Source organism: Apium graveolens, chromosome 7 (assembly GCF_009905375.1).
Source record: "Apium graveolens cultivar Ventura chromosome 7, ASM990537v1, whole genome shotgun sequence".
Classification (NCBI taxonomy): domain Eukaryota; kingdom Viridiplantae; phylum Streptophyta; class Magnoliopsida; order Apiales; family Apiaceae; genus Apium; species Apium graveolens.
In genome coordinates, this window is record NC_133653.1 from 267,373,955 (window position 1) to 267,390,527 (window position 16,573).

A 16,573-nucleotide genomic window follows, 5' to 3' on the forward strand; every position below is an offset into this window, starting at 1 on the left:
TAATGTGGAATATCAGGGAAGATTACAGGGGCACAACATGCCGGTAATGGCGTATCCCCACGCTGACTTGAACTTGATTCAAGTTTGTTCCTGATCCCTGTAAACTCTATATCAAACACTATATCAATCTATATCAAGTACCACTTATCAAGCACATTTTATATAAATTGTCGCATAGGACCCAAAGAATACAATATTTTATATACCTGATAATTTTATCAGTACATTTTGAATCAGAGATGGAGGATCTCTCTTTCCCAGATCGCTTAAGTGACGTTAGATATCGACTGTGTAGCATTGTATCCATCTCAGTATCACTCAATATCAATGTATGATGCTTGCGAACCTTTTCTTCGAACATACTGAAAAAAGTAATCATACCATGTTAGTGAAGAATGTTTCAAAGTTTTAATTATGAATGAAAATATTTTATTACTTACGTGATGTAGAATGCCACTTCACGCATGTTAGTAAGAACATAATGTGCTGCAACATGTAGGGAATCCACATCTAAATGGTAACATGTATATGCTCCGAGGAGCTCTACCGGATATGTAAACGCCTCGAGTTTATGTGGATCCCGTGAGCGATCATCAACCACATTACGACCTAGCAAGTTGTGCGCTGTCTCAACTCCTGACTCAAAGTACATGGAACAGAAATGTGTCAACTCTTCATGTACATATTTTTCTGCAATGGAACCTTCAACTCGTGCTTTGTTCCCTACTTTTTGTTTCATTCTGCATTGTAGTCTTTCAATATTATACATCCATCGTGATGGGACAGGGCCTCCGAGTCTGCACTCTTCGGGTAGATGAACGGGAAGATGCTCCATTGGATCAAACAAAGCTGGAAAGAATTTAGTCTCCAAAGTACAAATGATCCCAGCTATGTTTTTTTCCAACTGCCTAATATTTGATGCGAGTAGTGTAGTTGAGCACAAGTCCTTGAAAAAATTTGAAAGATCACAAAGTACTTTGTGTATGTCATCCGGAAGAAGTTCACGAAATGCAGAAGATAATAACTTTTACATAAATACGTGACAATCATGTGACTTCATGCCTTGAAATTTCAACTGAGCTATCTTACAACATCTCTTCAAGTTTGATGAGCAACCATCTGGGAGTTTCAATCGATGTACCCATTTACATAACAATTTCAGCTGATCTCGGGTGAGTTCGTATCTAGCTCTAGGCCTGTGTCTACCATTCATCCATAACTCTTGCATGATGCCCATTGCCTTCAAATCTTCTCTTGATTTTGTGGTATCCTTCGTTTTGGCACTACATAAAATAGTATGAAATATATTGTCAAACACATTTTTCTCTGTGTGCATAACATCGATACAATGACGTAGACGCAATGAATCCCAATATGGTAGATCAAAGAAGCTAGTAATATGTGTCCAATTGTGTGAATCCCCAAATCCATCTGCCCTTTCTTTGCTATGTGGTTTCCCTGGTGGTGGAAATGTGATTCCAGCACACATGTTATGGACAATTCGACCTTTTCGTCGACTTCTTCGGCGTTTGTCTAGAAACCCCATATGTAACCCATAAAAGCTGGACTTCCTGCTGTGTGGTAGTTGCTTGGCTTTAACTTCACCCATACATACATGACAAGCCATCTTTCCGTGGGTTGACCATCCGCTAACCATACCCAACCCGGGAAAGTCACTGATAGTCCATAACAAGGCAGCCCGCATCATGAAATTGGTCTTCGTAGAAGCATCATATGTCTGCACACCAACCTGCCATAAACTAATAAGTTCATCAATCAAAGGCCTAAGATAGACATTCAGATTCCTCCCAGGATCATTCGGCCTGGGTACTAGTAGTGTCATAAACATGTATGGATCCTTCATGGACATGGTATGTGGAAGGTTGTACACAAGTAATACTACAGGCCATACTGAGTATACAGTAGAAGTAGCATTACTGTACGGGGGAAATCCATCAGTTGCAAGACCAAGCCTTACATTACGAATATCCGCTGCAAAATCCGGATAGTTCTTGTCAAATTCTTTCCATTCTTCTCCATCTGCAGGGTGACTAAGAACCCCTTCAGTCACAATTCTGTTCTTGTGATACTTCATATGTTGGGCTGTATGGGTAGACATGTACAAACGCTGTAGACGAGGAGTGATCTTAAAATATCTTAAGATCTTCCTCGGAATGGTATCACTCCCACCATTAATTGAATCTTTGTATCGGCTTAACTCACAGTACTTACAGTTTTCCAAATCTTTATCATCACTGTAGAACAACATACAATCATTCTCACATGCATGTATTTTTTCGTATCCCAAGTTCAGCTTCTTGACCATCTTCTTGACACCATAATAATTAAAAGGAAGTTTATGCCCTTCCAGAAACACATCTCCAAGTAAGAGGAGTAACTCATCAAAGGCCTTATCACTACATTTATTATGATTCTTCCAATGTAGTAATCTAGTGACAAATTTCAATTGTGTGTACTTGATGTTGCCCGGATATATTGGTTCTCCGACATTACTCACATTGTATAAGAATTTAGATGCTTGCTCGTTCGGCTCCTCGTGGACACTATTGACATATCCAAAATCTTCCCCTCTAAAGGCATCCCTCAACATCTCATATTCATCAAATACATCTTCGCGATCATTCATTTCTTCATTTCGTGAGCCACATTCTTTTTCATGATAATGCCATATGGTGTAAGTCTCAAGAAAACCGACCGCATATAAGTGAAACTCGACATCGGAAATGAGTTGAAAGAGTTGATTGTTACATGTATTACACGGACATCTAATCAAAAGTTCCGGATCATTCGGTTCCTTGCTATTTTTTATTGCAAATGCCAAGAAATCTTTAACCCCTTTATTAAATTCTTCCGTAAAACCATAACCACCGGGAATAATTCGTTTAGTGATCCAACTAGTATCATAAGACATCTACAAATGAAAATAAAATGCTACGTGAATAACATATAAGCACCCATATATATATTACATATAAATATAAAAATTTAAATCACACATTTAAATGCATATAAACAATATAAAATAAGATTAAAATTTAATACATACATTGAAGATTGTAAAATTCGTTGTTGTTATGTCATCATGTATTTTGAATGATATGAAGATATATTTTTGTGAGAAAAAATAAGTGAAAAGAGTGAACTTTAAAAAGAGACAGCAATATTTTGCAAATATTTACGACGGAAATAAATTTCCGTCGTAAGTTTTAATAAAAAAATATTATTTTTGAACAGCTAGCCGGTGACATTTAATGTGAAAGGTCGGAAACTTACGACGGAAACAGTTCCGTCGTAAATACTACTTACGACGACTTGATTTCCGTCATAATTTATAATTAAACGACGTCGTTATTATAATTAAATTTTAATTATCATTTTTTGTAAATAAATTTAATAATAGAATAATAATAAATATTTTTACTTACGACGAAATATAAATTCCGTCGTAAAGTATATTTCATAAAATAATATTTTTTTATTAAAACTTACGACGGAAACAGTTCCGTCGTAAATACTACTTACGACGACTTGATTTCTGTCATAATTTATAATTAAACGACGTCGTTATTATAATTAAATTTTAATTATCCTTTTTTGTAAATAAATTTAATAATAGAATAATAAAGAAATATTTCAACTTACGACGAAATATAAATTCCGTCGTAAATTATATTTCATAGTTGACTGATTGCACAGTTGACCGTAAGTTTAATAATAAAATAATATACTTACGACGGATTTGTTCTGTCGTCGTAAAAATTTACGACGGAATTTAAATTTCTGTCGTAAGAAAGGCGCGCACTTTTTTCCGTCGTAAGTTAACCGTCGTAAATAGCCAGTTTTGTTGTAGTGGAATGTTTATTACAACTGATTTTGGAGGAAATAATAATCATATGGATTTATCTACAACACATGTCTGACTCGGCCTGTTTTCGCTGAAAAAACTATATTTTGTAAATAAACGATGGAAAAAGACCGTTAAAAATATAAACTCGATTTATTTACTATATTCAAAATTGTAGAATATATAAATTTAATTTATTTAGTAGTTTCGAGTAATTTCTAGAATTGTGTTGAAATATCCTCTAGAAGTGTTAAAAGTCAAATGCATGTACTTCAAAGTTTAAATTTCGAGAACTTAGCTCTCTCCAAAAATGTAGAGTTTAGTATTAATTTAATGATGTATCTAGAATAATCCATCAAGGCCTATAAAAGGATGTCTCAATCCACTATTTTGTATCCAACCAAAGCATTTGAGTTTATAATAAAAGAAGTATCTCTCTTCCAAATATTTTCTCTTCCATTTTAAACACTTTAACCAACCTCTCCAAATTGCTTTCCAACAAAGTGGTATCAAGATCTTGGAGATCCTCCTTCGAGATGGTAAATAATGGCGCTCGCTTTCATGTTTCGTTGCTCAATAAGAGTAAATATGATAATTGTAATTTGAGAATGATGGCTCTTTTTGACGTGCATGATGTATAGGAAATAGTTGAGAAAAGTTACATTACTGTAAATTGAAAGAATAACCAACAAAATATTGTAAATTAAGTGTTTTAAAATTGTTTTTAGAACGATTTTTGAAAAGTTGGCATTTCTTTTTTATCATAATAGCTTCCAAATTCTTTTCTTGTTTTATTTGATTTTGTTTTCTTTAATAATCTTCCTCCTCAATGAATGATTTCTTCCCCTTGAATTTATTTTGACTGGTTTCTCGGATCTAGATAATCGGAGTTACGGAACTTCGATTTAATCAGAGCCTTTTGAATTTGAGAGTTCGATTGTATCTTATCATAATTTTGTTTTACGGATCTAATAGTTTTGTTTGCAATTTTAGTTTTGTTTGTATCCTAGTTGAGAGATTGTTTGTTATCTTCTTTATTATGAGCCTCGATTTTGATTTAATTATTAAAATTTATGTGAGTTTGCAATTATGGTTCATAGTTCAAACGACTTATAACTAAGTGGATAATTGCAAATAAATCATCTTTGACATATTGCTTGAATTTTATATGCATTAAAATATGACGATTTGACCTGTTTTATAATAATTCGACTCGATTAAATTTTAATTTTATGGATGTCGTATTATTTTTCATTAAGAATAATCAAAATAGAAAATAACATAAACCAAATTCATAGTCTTTTCCAACAAAATATTATATTTTTTTGGAAAATACTTGATTTAAAGAATTGTATACAAAAAATTTTACAACATGACATTTGGTGAATTTTAATTGAAATGGCTCCCGATTCACATCAACAAGCCAAATTAAAATATCTCACATCAATTTTCATGTGTACAAATTTTTTGTACACAACTATGTACACATAGCACTACTCTATTTTTTCTAACAAATATGACTTATAATCTTAAAATGAATATATGATCTCGAAAATTTTCAAAATAAACGAGAATCGAATCCAAAATCATAAAAAATAAACTATTAACCACTTCATCTATCCCACCATCCATTCCAAATATTAGTACCACTCCATAAGGGATTTTAGTGATTTTGCTAGTACCGTGAATATTAAGATAATGTCAAATGTTGAAGTTTGTTAAAATATTTGAATAAAAATAAAGTGATTGTCAAAGCGTATCGAGGAAGTCTCTCAAATCTTACCGAGGAAGACTTGTAAAGCTTATCGAGGAAGACTTGTAAAGCTTATTGATGAAGTTTTGTAAAGCTTAATGACGAAGATTTGAATAGCTTACTTAGTAAGCCTTGTAAACCAACTACTATAAATAGCTAATTTAACTAATGAAATGAAACACAACTTTCTCTTCATCTTCTATTCTCTTATACTTCCTCTACATTAAACATAACTAATATTTTCAGTCAAGGTTTATAACAAAGGTTTATAACACGTTATCAGCACGAGTCTCTGCCAACTGAAGCTTTATTCTCGAAAGTGCTACGACTTATTCTGGCCCACGAGTCTCTATCAACTAAAACTATTTCATAAAAGAGGTACATTCTCTTTTCCTCATTTTCTTCTAAATATTATTACATAATTATGTTACTGATTAAAATCTATAAAGATGGCTATGCCGTCAAATAATACTATAAAGATGGTTATGCCGTCAAATAATACTATAAAGATGGCTATGCCGTCAAGTAATATAAAGATGGCCCTGCCGTCAAGTAATACTACTATAAAGATGGCGTTGTCCTCAAGTAATAATCAAAAGTTTTCTGGCCGACTATGTCGTCGTAACTTTTGTATAAAGCTATTATTTCAACTTGCCTGTTTAAATATTATGTGACATATTATATCTTATTTAAAATCTATTCAGAATGGCGAATCTTGCAAAATTAGAGTTTGTTGCCTTGGATGTTTCAGGGAATAATTATTTGTCATGGGTCCTTGATGCGGAATTACACCTTAGTGCTAATGGCCTAAAAGATACTATTGACCCGGAAAAAATCCCAATTGTTGAACAAAATGCAAAAGCGATTATCTTTCTTAAGCATCACATCCACGAAGATCTAAAATCTGAATACCTCACTATCAAAAATCCACTCACCCTTTCGAATAATCTCAAGGATAGATTTGATCACCAGAAACTTGTTCACTTGCCATCTGCCCGATATGACAGGATTAATTTGAGGTTACAAGATTTCAAATATGTAGCTGAATATAATTCTGCTCTTTTCAAGATAAGCTCAAAATTAATTTTATGTGGTGAAAATATTACTGATACTGAAATGATTGAAAAAACCCTCTCAACCTTTCACCCCAACACTATGATCCTGGATCAACAATATAGGGAGCATAATTTTCAGAAATATGGCGAGCTGATATCTCTCCTTCTTGTGGCTGAAAAGAATAATGAGTTGCTACTAAAAAATCATCAGATACGTCCCACAGGCTTCGCCCAGTTACCTGAAGTACATAACACGTCATTCCTGAAGAATGAACGTGGGAAAGGGCATAGAGGAGGACGGGGTTATGGACGAAACCGTGGACGTGGAAATTTTCGTGGTCGGTTTCACAATCAATATCATTCTGGTCACCTGAAGTGGCAACGTGATGGTTATAACTCTGGCCACCATAAATGGCAACGTGAAGTGCCAAGTAAAAGAAAGGCACCCCAAGAAGGAGAGAACCGAGGCATCTATCATAGGTGCGGATCTGAGGGGCACTGGCAACGTACTTATCGCACACCCAAACATCTTGTTGATCTTTACGAGTCATCCAAAAGGAATAATGAAAAGAGAGTAGAAACCAACTTCGCTAATTATAATCTAGTTAATGAACCAGTCAATAAGGCCTCAAATGAAATAGACACTGGTGCTAATCTTTATTATGGTTTAGACGACTAGACTTCATATGTATTGTCTTGCTTTACTTATTTTCTTTGTGTTTTACTTATGTACTCATTTTATGTAATTGTTTCATGTTGTTGTTCTATGTACTCGGTGTGTTTTTAATAAAGATGTTTTTCATTTATATATATATAGAGATGGAAGATATATGCATTGTTGACTGCGCAACCACACACACTATTTTACAGAGTCAGAAATACCTCTCACAGTTGACTAAAACCAACTCACATGTCTGAACGGTATCGGGTACATCAAATATAATAGAAGGTTTTGGGAAAGCTAGTTTTCTTCTACCAAATAAGACACACATACACATACAAGAGGCTCTATACTCTAGCAAGTCAACTATAAACCTACTGAGTTTTAAAGATGTCTGTCTTAACGGGTTTCACGTTGAAACTACTAATGGGAATGAAAAAGAATACCTTCACATCACCTCAAACACCGTTGACAATAAAAGGGTCCTAGAAAAATTCCACTCGGTTTCTTCAAGATTATATGTTACGAGTATACGAGTTCTTGAATCTCATAGTGTCAACATCCCCAAAGTCATAGACCCAAAACTACTTTCCCTTTGGCACAAAAGACTCGGTCATCCAGGAGTATCTATGATGCGTCGTATCGTTGAAAATTCTGTGGGGCATCCTCTTAAAACTCAAAAGATAATATCCCAAGATGAACTTCATTGTTCAGCATGTTCCTTAGGAAAACTGATTGTCCGACCATCCCCAGTTAAGCTTAAAACCGAGTCCCCGAAATTTTTAGAAAGAATTCAAGGTGACATTTGTGGTCCTATTCATCCATCTTCTGGCCCATTTAGGTACTTTATGGTTTTAATTGATGTGTCAACTCGATGGTCTTATGTATGTCCACTTACAACCCGAAATACAACCTTTGCCAAATTACTTGCCCAAATAATTAAACTCCGAGCTCAATTTCCTGACCATCCCATTAAATCAATCCGACTAGATAATGCTGCTGAATTTACATCTGCAACTTTTAATGAATATTGCATGTCAGTAGGAATCTCAGTCGAACACCCGGTGGCTCACGTACATACACAAAATGGTTTAGCAGAATCCTTAATTAAAAGACTTCAACTTATTGCCCATCCCTTACTCCTAAGGGCAAAGTTACCTATATCTGTTTAGGGTCATGCAATACTTCATGCTGCAAATATAATTAGAATAAGGCCTTCTACTTACCACAAACAATCCCCTCAAAAATTAGTTCTTGGTCAAGTACCTAATATATCTCATTTAAAAGTATTTAGTTGTGTTGTGTATGTTCCTATATCACCACCACAAAGAAATAAAATGGGACCTCAAAGAAGAATTGGTATATATGTTGGTTTTGATTCTCCATCTATTATAAGATATCTGGAACCATTAACTGGTGATGTTTTTACTGCTCGCTATGCTGATTGTCATTTTGATGAATCCATGTTCCCTAAATTAGGGGGAGATAATGATTTGCATAAATTAAATTCCGAAATATCATAAAATGCATCAGGATTAAATTCTATTGATTCACGTACTAATCAATGTGAATCTGAAGTTCAAAGAATTATTCATATGCAAAATATTGTTAATCAAATGTTGGATGCCTTTAGTGACTCTAGACATATTATAAGGTCACATATGCATGCTGTTAATGCTCCGGCACGAGTTGAAATCCCTACTAAGAAATCAATTCCTGAAGAATTGATTGGTGATTCAAAGCCATGCCAGAAGCGTGGTAGACCTATTGGTGCAAAAGATATTGTACCACGAAAACGGAAATTGATTGGAATTGCCCCAGAAGTGGCAAAAGTTTCAAAAATACCCCAGAAGTGGTATTTCCTCCTGAAGAGATTCAAGCCCCTGAAATGGCTGTAACAAAACTCCCAAACGTGGGATTTCCTCCAGAAGAGAATGTTGCCCCAGAAGTGGCACATGCCCCAGAACTGGCAAATACTTCCACAGAAGCAAAGGTAGCTGAAAATTATGAGATCTCAATGAATTATGTCCATAACGCGAAATTACTGGATCGTGGGAGTATTGAGATTGATGATGTATATGCTTTTTCCGTGGCATCTGTTATTATTATGTTAGGTCACACGCACTGTAGAGGGGGTGAATACAGTGTATAAATACAATCAAATCGAACTTTTAATATTTCAAGTAATAGAAAACAAACTTTATTGAAACAATAAACTCTGTTACAATATGGAAACTGTTACCCTCTCAGTGATGAATAATTATCACGAGAGCTGCTAGGGTTACAATGAATAATCTTCTCGAATATGATAACACTTTTAGTGTAAACCCTATGTCTGTGTTTATATACTACACAGTTACAAGATAATCGCTAATTGATATGGAATATAATTCTGCTTCCTAAAATATATCAATCAGATATCTTTTCTTCCAAGTATTCTATTCTTCGTAGAACTCCTTTTTCATGCATATCTCTTCTTATGTTAATCTCGATCTTCTTTCCTTTAATCAGCTACTATTCTTATCTGAACGTCCTTCAGCACTTAAGTTCTGATATCCATCTTCTGATGATTATCTTCTGATAATATAAGTACTGATATCCTTAAGTCCTGACTTCCAGTAAGTACTGATTTATCCTGTTTAAGTAAGATCTGAAAACTAAACATAAATCATATTAGCCATGACATTATCAAATATATCTAACAATCTCCCCCAACTTGTAAATTAGAAAAATATACAAGTTTAACAGATATTTGATGATGTCAAAAACATTAAGTACAAATGCATGAGAATTAGACTAGATAACTACAACTTACAGTCCTTAAAGCTTTACCAATCTTTAACTTCTGATAAAAACTTCAGTCTGTACAAATATCAGAATTTAAGCAGTTGTTGATCTTGACTTGGCTTCATCTTCTGATCTCTCTGATGTGAGGAGTTATTCTGAGATAGTTCTTCAACAAACATCTCTCAGCATATCTGAGTTCATCAATCATTCTCCTTTTAGCATCTTTAAGTTCTGCATTATCTTCACCAATTTGAAAGATTGCAGCCCTGAGATCATTAATCTTTGCTTTTCTTATATCCTGATCTAGTCTGATCAAATAAGCTTTATCAGACTCAAGATTGAATTCCACAGCCCTGTAACCCAGAAAGGTAGTTATAATTTGAGCAGTGTTGGGCTTCATTTTAACTATATCACCCTTGTGATCTCTATACTTTGGAACATATGTGCTGTCAGATTTAACAGAATAAAGCCTTTTCTATCTCAGAATCTGATCCTTCAAATAATTTACAACACTTCCTGTCAATCTGTTATCCACTTGAAGTAAGAATAGTACATGCTCCAATTCCTCAAAATACTTCAATGGAATGGCATTTTGCCTTATATGATAAACCCTACCATCTGTCATGAAGGATTTGGTTTGATTTTATCCAAGAATTGTTATATGTAATTTGTACCTTTCAGTTAGGTTGAGAAGTTTTTTATACATCTGGTTTGACAACTTGTTGGAAGCATTTATTTGACAATGTTCTTAAAGCATTTGGTTTGCTTTTTGTCTAAAGATTTATGTTTTAGGCAATTTTTTTAAAACCCTCTGAAAATTAGACAACGGTTTTTCATAAAAGTTGTTGTAACATATTTTCTAATGCAGGTGATTCAGACAACGAGTAAGACACTATTGTCTGAAACTCTTTTACTCAACAGGGGTGATAAACTATTGTCTGTTATGCTTTGTTTCTAACATTGGTTTTTCTGCACTATTGTCTCAAATAAATAACACATTGGTACCGGAAAACCGTTGTCTAAGTTGCACAACAGTCCTTAAAACCCATTGTGTAAAACCATAGAAAGCACACCGGTTATTGTGACCTAAACAACACTTGTACCAATAGATATTCACACAATAAGGATAAATACAACCATTGTCTCATTGGAGCACAGGGGCACCATTTAGACAATAATTTCGAATAAGTTGAATCACCATTGTGTGAAACAGAATGATACAAGGCTTTTTGGTCAACTACCAATTAATCGTTGTCTGATTTTTTGAGACAACAGTTTATTGGCCACCATTGTGTAATAGGTGTTGTCTGACTCAGTTCTGGTGTAGTGTAAGTTACCGTGGAGAAATGTATTTTGGACATCTAATTGATGAATAAACGAATTTCGAGCAGCAGCAACAGTGAGAAGACAACGAAGGGTAGTAAGTTTTTCTGTTGGAGAAAATGTTTCTTGGTAATCCACTCCTTCATTGATTGTATCCTTTAGCAACAAGGCGTGCCCTTGTAGCGCTCAATCGTGCCGTCGATTTATATTTTATTTTATAAACCCACCTACAACCAATAGGTTTATACCCAGCAAGGAGTTGAACTAAAGTCCATGTGTTATTTTTTTGTAAAGCCTCCAATTCTATATTCATGGCCTGTCTTCAGTGCGGATCAAGAATAGCTTGGGAAAATGATTTTGGTTATATATGACCTGTAATGTTAGATAGAAAGGAACGATATACAGGTGATATACGAGAGTATGAGAGAATTTTAGAAAGAGGATATCGAGTACCTGATGTTGAACTTGGTGGTGATGAAGAATGATTGACCTGCGCAGACAATATGTATTCTTTGTGCCATGCTGGTGGATTTTTATGTCAAGTGGATTGTCGTGTTGGAAGAACCTGAGGTGTGGAGGAACTAGATATAGGTGATATTTGGTCATTTTGATATAAAGAGGTAGGTTGTTCTGTGTTAGGTGACTCAATTTGTTTAGAGCTTTGACTTGGAGATGTATGCTCAATAACATCTACTCTTTCGGTTATATCATCTTCATGAGGTGACATTATAGGTTATGTTGTGATTGATGGTAGATTTAAATGCCAACTGTCTGTGATGTTATATAGGGTTGGGCAAAATAGAATCTGGCTGAGATAGTTTAGAAATCACAGGAAAAGTGGTTTCATGAAATTTAACATCCCGACTCACAAAAAAATTATGTGTTTCCAAATCATAAAGTTTATATCCCTTTTGACCGAAAGGATACCCAACAAAATACAACTCTTGGCACGTGGGTCAAACTTTTGAGTAGGATGAACAACAGTTGCATAACATAAACAACCGAATACCCACAAGTGATACAACTTTGGTGGTTTATCTTTCAATAACTCGTATGGTGTTTTTTTGATAATAATGTCGATGGCAATCTATTAATAAGGTATACAGCTGTCAATAAACATTCATCCTAAAAAATTCATGGAAATTTGGATTGAAAAAGTAATGCTCGTGCAACAATGAGAATATGTCGATGTTTGCATTCTACCACCCCATTTTATTGTGGGGTGTAGACACATTTACGCTGATATTCAATGCCATGGTGTTTGAAAAAATTTCTCATAGATAAAAATTTTGAACCATTATCAACCCTTATTGCTTTAACACGTGTACGAAACTGAGTATGAGCAAATATGATAAAAGATTGTAATATATTTTGGGTGTCAGATTTGTTTTTCATGAGATACACCTATGTGCACCTTGTAAAATTATCGACAATTGTGAGAAAAAAACGAGCACCTGAATGTGTAGAAACTTTGTGCGGCCCCCAAATATCACAATGTAATAAATTAAATGGGTATTGAGTTGATATAGAAAGTAAAGAAAATTGCAGTCTAGTTTGTTTAGCAAGTGGGCAAATAGTGTAATTATTTTCAAGATAAATGTTATTACAAGGCAATATAAAGAAGTTGCAAGCTTCAAACGAGATGGTGATGGGTGTCCCAGACGCATATGCCACAGGTTTGATGGTTGGAAAACTTGATGAATCATGGGAGTTTTTATAGGTGACATGTAATAAAGACCGCCATATTGTTTACCCGAGCCAATCATCTTCTTTGTAGCCAAGTCCTGTAAAATACAAAAAGTTGGAAAAAAAGTTGCACAACAGTTAAGAGTGGTTGTCAATTTGCTTACTGATAATAAATTCAAGAGAAAAGGTGGTACATATAAGACATCTTTCAAATTAATATCTGAACTGAAGGGTATATTTCCAATTGATGTAATAGAGGCTGATGACCCTGTCAGTAAATTAACAACATGTTTTGATGATGATTTTGTTTGAGTAAAATGTGTAGAATCAAAAGTGATATGATCGGTAGCTCCGCTATCTAAAATCCAAGGCATGGTAAATACAGAATTAATTGATGGATTCATAAAAAGAGACGAACCTGCTGCATTTGCAAAAGCATTGTTATTACCAGATTTGTCATTTGAAGCCATCATTGATAGAGTGTTGGCCAATTGTTGACCAATTGTTCGATAATTTTCAATAGTATGGCCTTCCTTGTTGTAGTGCTCACATTGTTTGTTCTTGAATTTGTTTGAAAAATTGCTTGGACGACTTTGAATTGCAGCAGCAATGGAAAAATTTTCGATTGACTCCGAAGTTATTTGTCACTGTGTTTCATCTTGAAAGACAAGGGAATATGCTTGATGTATATTAGGCAATGGTGACATCATGAGAATGTTGGAGCGTACAACATTGTAGGTTTTGCTGAGACCCATAAGAAATTGCATCATTCTATCTTCTTCTTTCTGCTCATTATGAACTTTCATTTGGTTGCATGTTGGTGGAGTTCGAAAAGTATCCAGTTCATGCCAAAGGCCTTTGAGTTTTGTGAAGTAAGCTGATACATTCATGGTTCCTTGTGAAAGAGAGGCCAGTGATTTCTGAATTTGATAAATTGCTGGTGCATTTTTCTTTGAAAATTGATGCTTGAAATCTTCCCACACTTGATAAGCAGATTTGGCGTGAATAACTTCTTTGGCCAGATGAGGTTCTACTGAATGAGTGAGCCATTTCTGTTTTTTCATTTCTGGAATGTTCATGGAAATGTGCATAAGTTCAAAGTTAGAGGAGATGTACTTCATCGTTTATGATTTTTTTCTTTCAGGCTCATAATTAACATAGTTCAATACAAAAAGTTTCAACTCAGTTCAATCAGCTCTGACATTCATGATTATGCATGATTCTTAAAAAAATGCATTGGATTTTCTTGCATCTTTTACTATCACTACTTGGGATATCTGAAAAGTTAGAATGCTTGTATATTTGGTGATAGTCCCTTAAATACAACCCACAGTCACAACTTAAATTAAACTTATTCTTGTGAGTGTGCATCTCTCTTCAGTCCTTCATATAACTTTCCTAAACTTATTATTTACTATCATCAGTGATCTTCCCCACTTGCAAGTCTTGTGAAGCATAATTATGACCGGAGGTATACTCGAAGGTCATGATTGCTTGGTTAAATCTTCTTCTCCTCTTCATGCTGAAATTTTGGTAATTTGGAAGGTTAAGAAACCTCGTATTTCAGTCACTATTAAGCGAAACCAGACTCTCCATGAATGGAGAAGTTATATACAAACTATTAAGAAACCTCGTATTTCAGTCACTATTAAGCGAAACCAGACTCTCCATGAATCGAGAATTCCCATACAGACTAGTAAGAAACCTCGTATTTCAGTACTTTGTTTTGATCGCATGACTCAGGGTGCATATCAGTATATGTAGTTGTTTCATCTGCATAATTATATTAAGAGATATACTATACAGAGTTACAGACTTGTTTTTAAACGACAAGATAACAAGTCTCAAACAATAAGCAATAACCTGGAAGCAGTTGCCAAGTTTTAAAAGTGATCAGCAGAAACCTTCAAAAGTGATATGAAGCATTTAATTTAAAAATTACACTATTGTTTGTTCATAACATTCCTGCAAAGAGTACAGCGACCAGAAGTTTACATCTTCCCCTGTGTCTTTCCAAGTTAAAAACACTCACACCCACAGACTCACCACACACCCTTGTCTTTGACAATGTTCAAACCCTCGACATTCTATAAAGCGAGCGAGGAAGGTGGTACCGCTACACCAAGAGGTGTTGGGTACATCTTTGGAGCTTCCCCGTTCATGGTTAAATTTTATAGCAAAACTAGTATCGTCCTCCTCTTCATCATCTTCGCCATTAAATCAAGAGCTTAAGAACTCTAGCAAATCCGTATCACCAGATATTGCAAAGTTAATTTAATCAATTTTAAATAAATCCAGCGTCTCCACAAAAGGAGTGAATACTGTAGTGAGCAACTGCATTTCTTAAAGAAATTGACGGTGACAGCATCACAGCAGTGTGGCTTGCAATGGTGCCAAGAGGTCCAAGTACTAGGAGGACAGAATGTGACTAGGACTGTTTTAGTTGTCATGTACTCAAGCTGCAGTATATTGCATAAAAAACTGGGAATCATTACAACTCATATATGTATTAATCCATCTTTTCAGTGATAAGTCACTCGGGCTTCTTAGAGAAAGGAAGTCGAAGCAGCAAGCATTTTAGAGAAAGGAAGTCGAAGCAGCAAGCCTTGTAGTTGTTTCTCTTAAAAATTTAAACTCGGGAAAACAGAGGAAAGGTGATTTAACTTCTGACGAGCTCAAGAGTTTTGATGAATTGTCCTAGTTTCTTCCAAACTGCCTCAAAATTTCTATTAAAAGAATAGCTTGACCTGCGAGAAAAAAGTACCTGCACTATCATGAACAATCATGCCCATCCTATCTTGTTTGAGACACTAAAAAGAGCAGCACTATCACACCTGATGTGCTTCCATTGTGATCTTCCAAACTTGCTTTGTAACAACTCATACCTGTATATAAGAATTGAAGATCGAATCTTCAATAACTTTCACACTTTCTGAGCCAACTTTGCTCAAGTTTACATCCCATCTTCGTAGAAAAATACCACTTCTGGTGCACAAATAATCACATCCACATCTTGTAGAAAATGAAGAGTTGAAGAACTCTAGCAAGTTCCTATTGCAGTAACAGGGCGCCAACTTAACATGTTCAATTATTTCTATCAATATCTAGCAATAGATTCACCAAATGGAATGATAAGATACTCCATAACATCAAGATCGGGAAATAAATTATGCACCCTGATTTTCCGCAATTATTTGTATGGTATCAAAGCACATAACCGATGTTGATATGACGAGTCATTCCTGCCCGTATGCGTCCATTAAAAACACTGATTCACTAGAACAAATAAGATTAACAAAACCTTTATCTTGGCATATTTTCCTCCATGAGTTAGTGTTTAGACCATAACACCAATGATGACCGAGTGGGTAGTTCACACTTCACATGTGAGCTAGGATACGAACTGTTAAACGAGGAGATTCAGAGGACGAACTAAATTTGAT

The 16,573-nt window shown here is 34.8% G+C and overlaps 3 protein-coding genes across 3 annotated transcripts; 1 reads left to right on the forward strand and 2 right to left on the reverse strand.

The window, feature by feature from the left end:
• Nucleotides 1–436: 436 nt before the first annotated feature.
• LOC141674899 (uncharacterized) lies at nt 437–2,932 on the reverse strand. Its single transcript, XM_074481598.1, has 2 exons — nt 1,040–2,932; nt 437–946 (listed from the first exon to the last, which is right to left on the reverse strand). Exons 1-2 carry the CDS (start codon nt 2,930–2,932, stop codon nt 437–439), a joined length of 2,403 nt encoding a protein of 800 aa, XP_074337699.1.
• A 3,391-nt stretch (nt 2,933–6,323) lies between these two features.
• Nucleotides 6,324–7,352, forward strand: LOC141674900 (uncharacterized). The gene has a single exon (XM_074481599.1). The coding sequence runs from the start codon at nt 6,324–6,326 to the stop codon at nt 7,350–7,352; it is 1,029 nt and encodes a 342-aa protein (XP_074337700.1).
• Nucleotides 7,353–13,774: 6,422 nt separating this feature from the next.
• Nucleotides 13,775–14,251, reverse strand: LOC141674901 (uncharacterized). Its single transcript, XM_074481600.1, has one exon. It carries the CDS (start codon nt 14,249–14,251, stop codon nt 13,775–13,777), a length of 477 nt encoding a protein of 158 aa, XP_074337701.1.
• Nucleotides 14,252–16,573: the final 2,322 nt, after the last annotated feature.

Coding starts and splice junctions, on each gene's coding strand:
- LOC141674901 (XM_074481600.1), bottom strand. CDS start 14,251: ATGAAGTACATCTCCTCTAACTTTGAACTTATGCACATTTCCATGAAC.
- LOC141674899 (XM_074481598.1), bottom strand. CDS start 2,932: ATGTCTTATGATACTAGTTGGATCACTAAACGAATTATTCCCGGTGGT. Junction 947..1,039: donor TGAAGTCACATGATTGTCAC/GTATTTATGTAA, acceptor AATTTTTTCAAG/GACTTGTGCTCAACTACACT.
- LOC141674900 (XM_074481599.1), top strand. CDS start 6,324: ATGGCGAATCTTGCAAAATTAGAGTTTGTTGCCTTGGATGTTTCAGGG.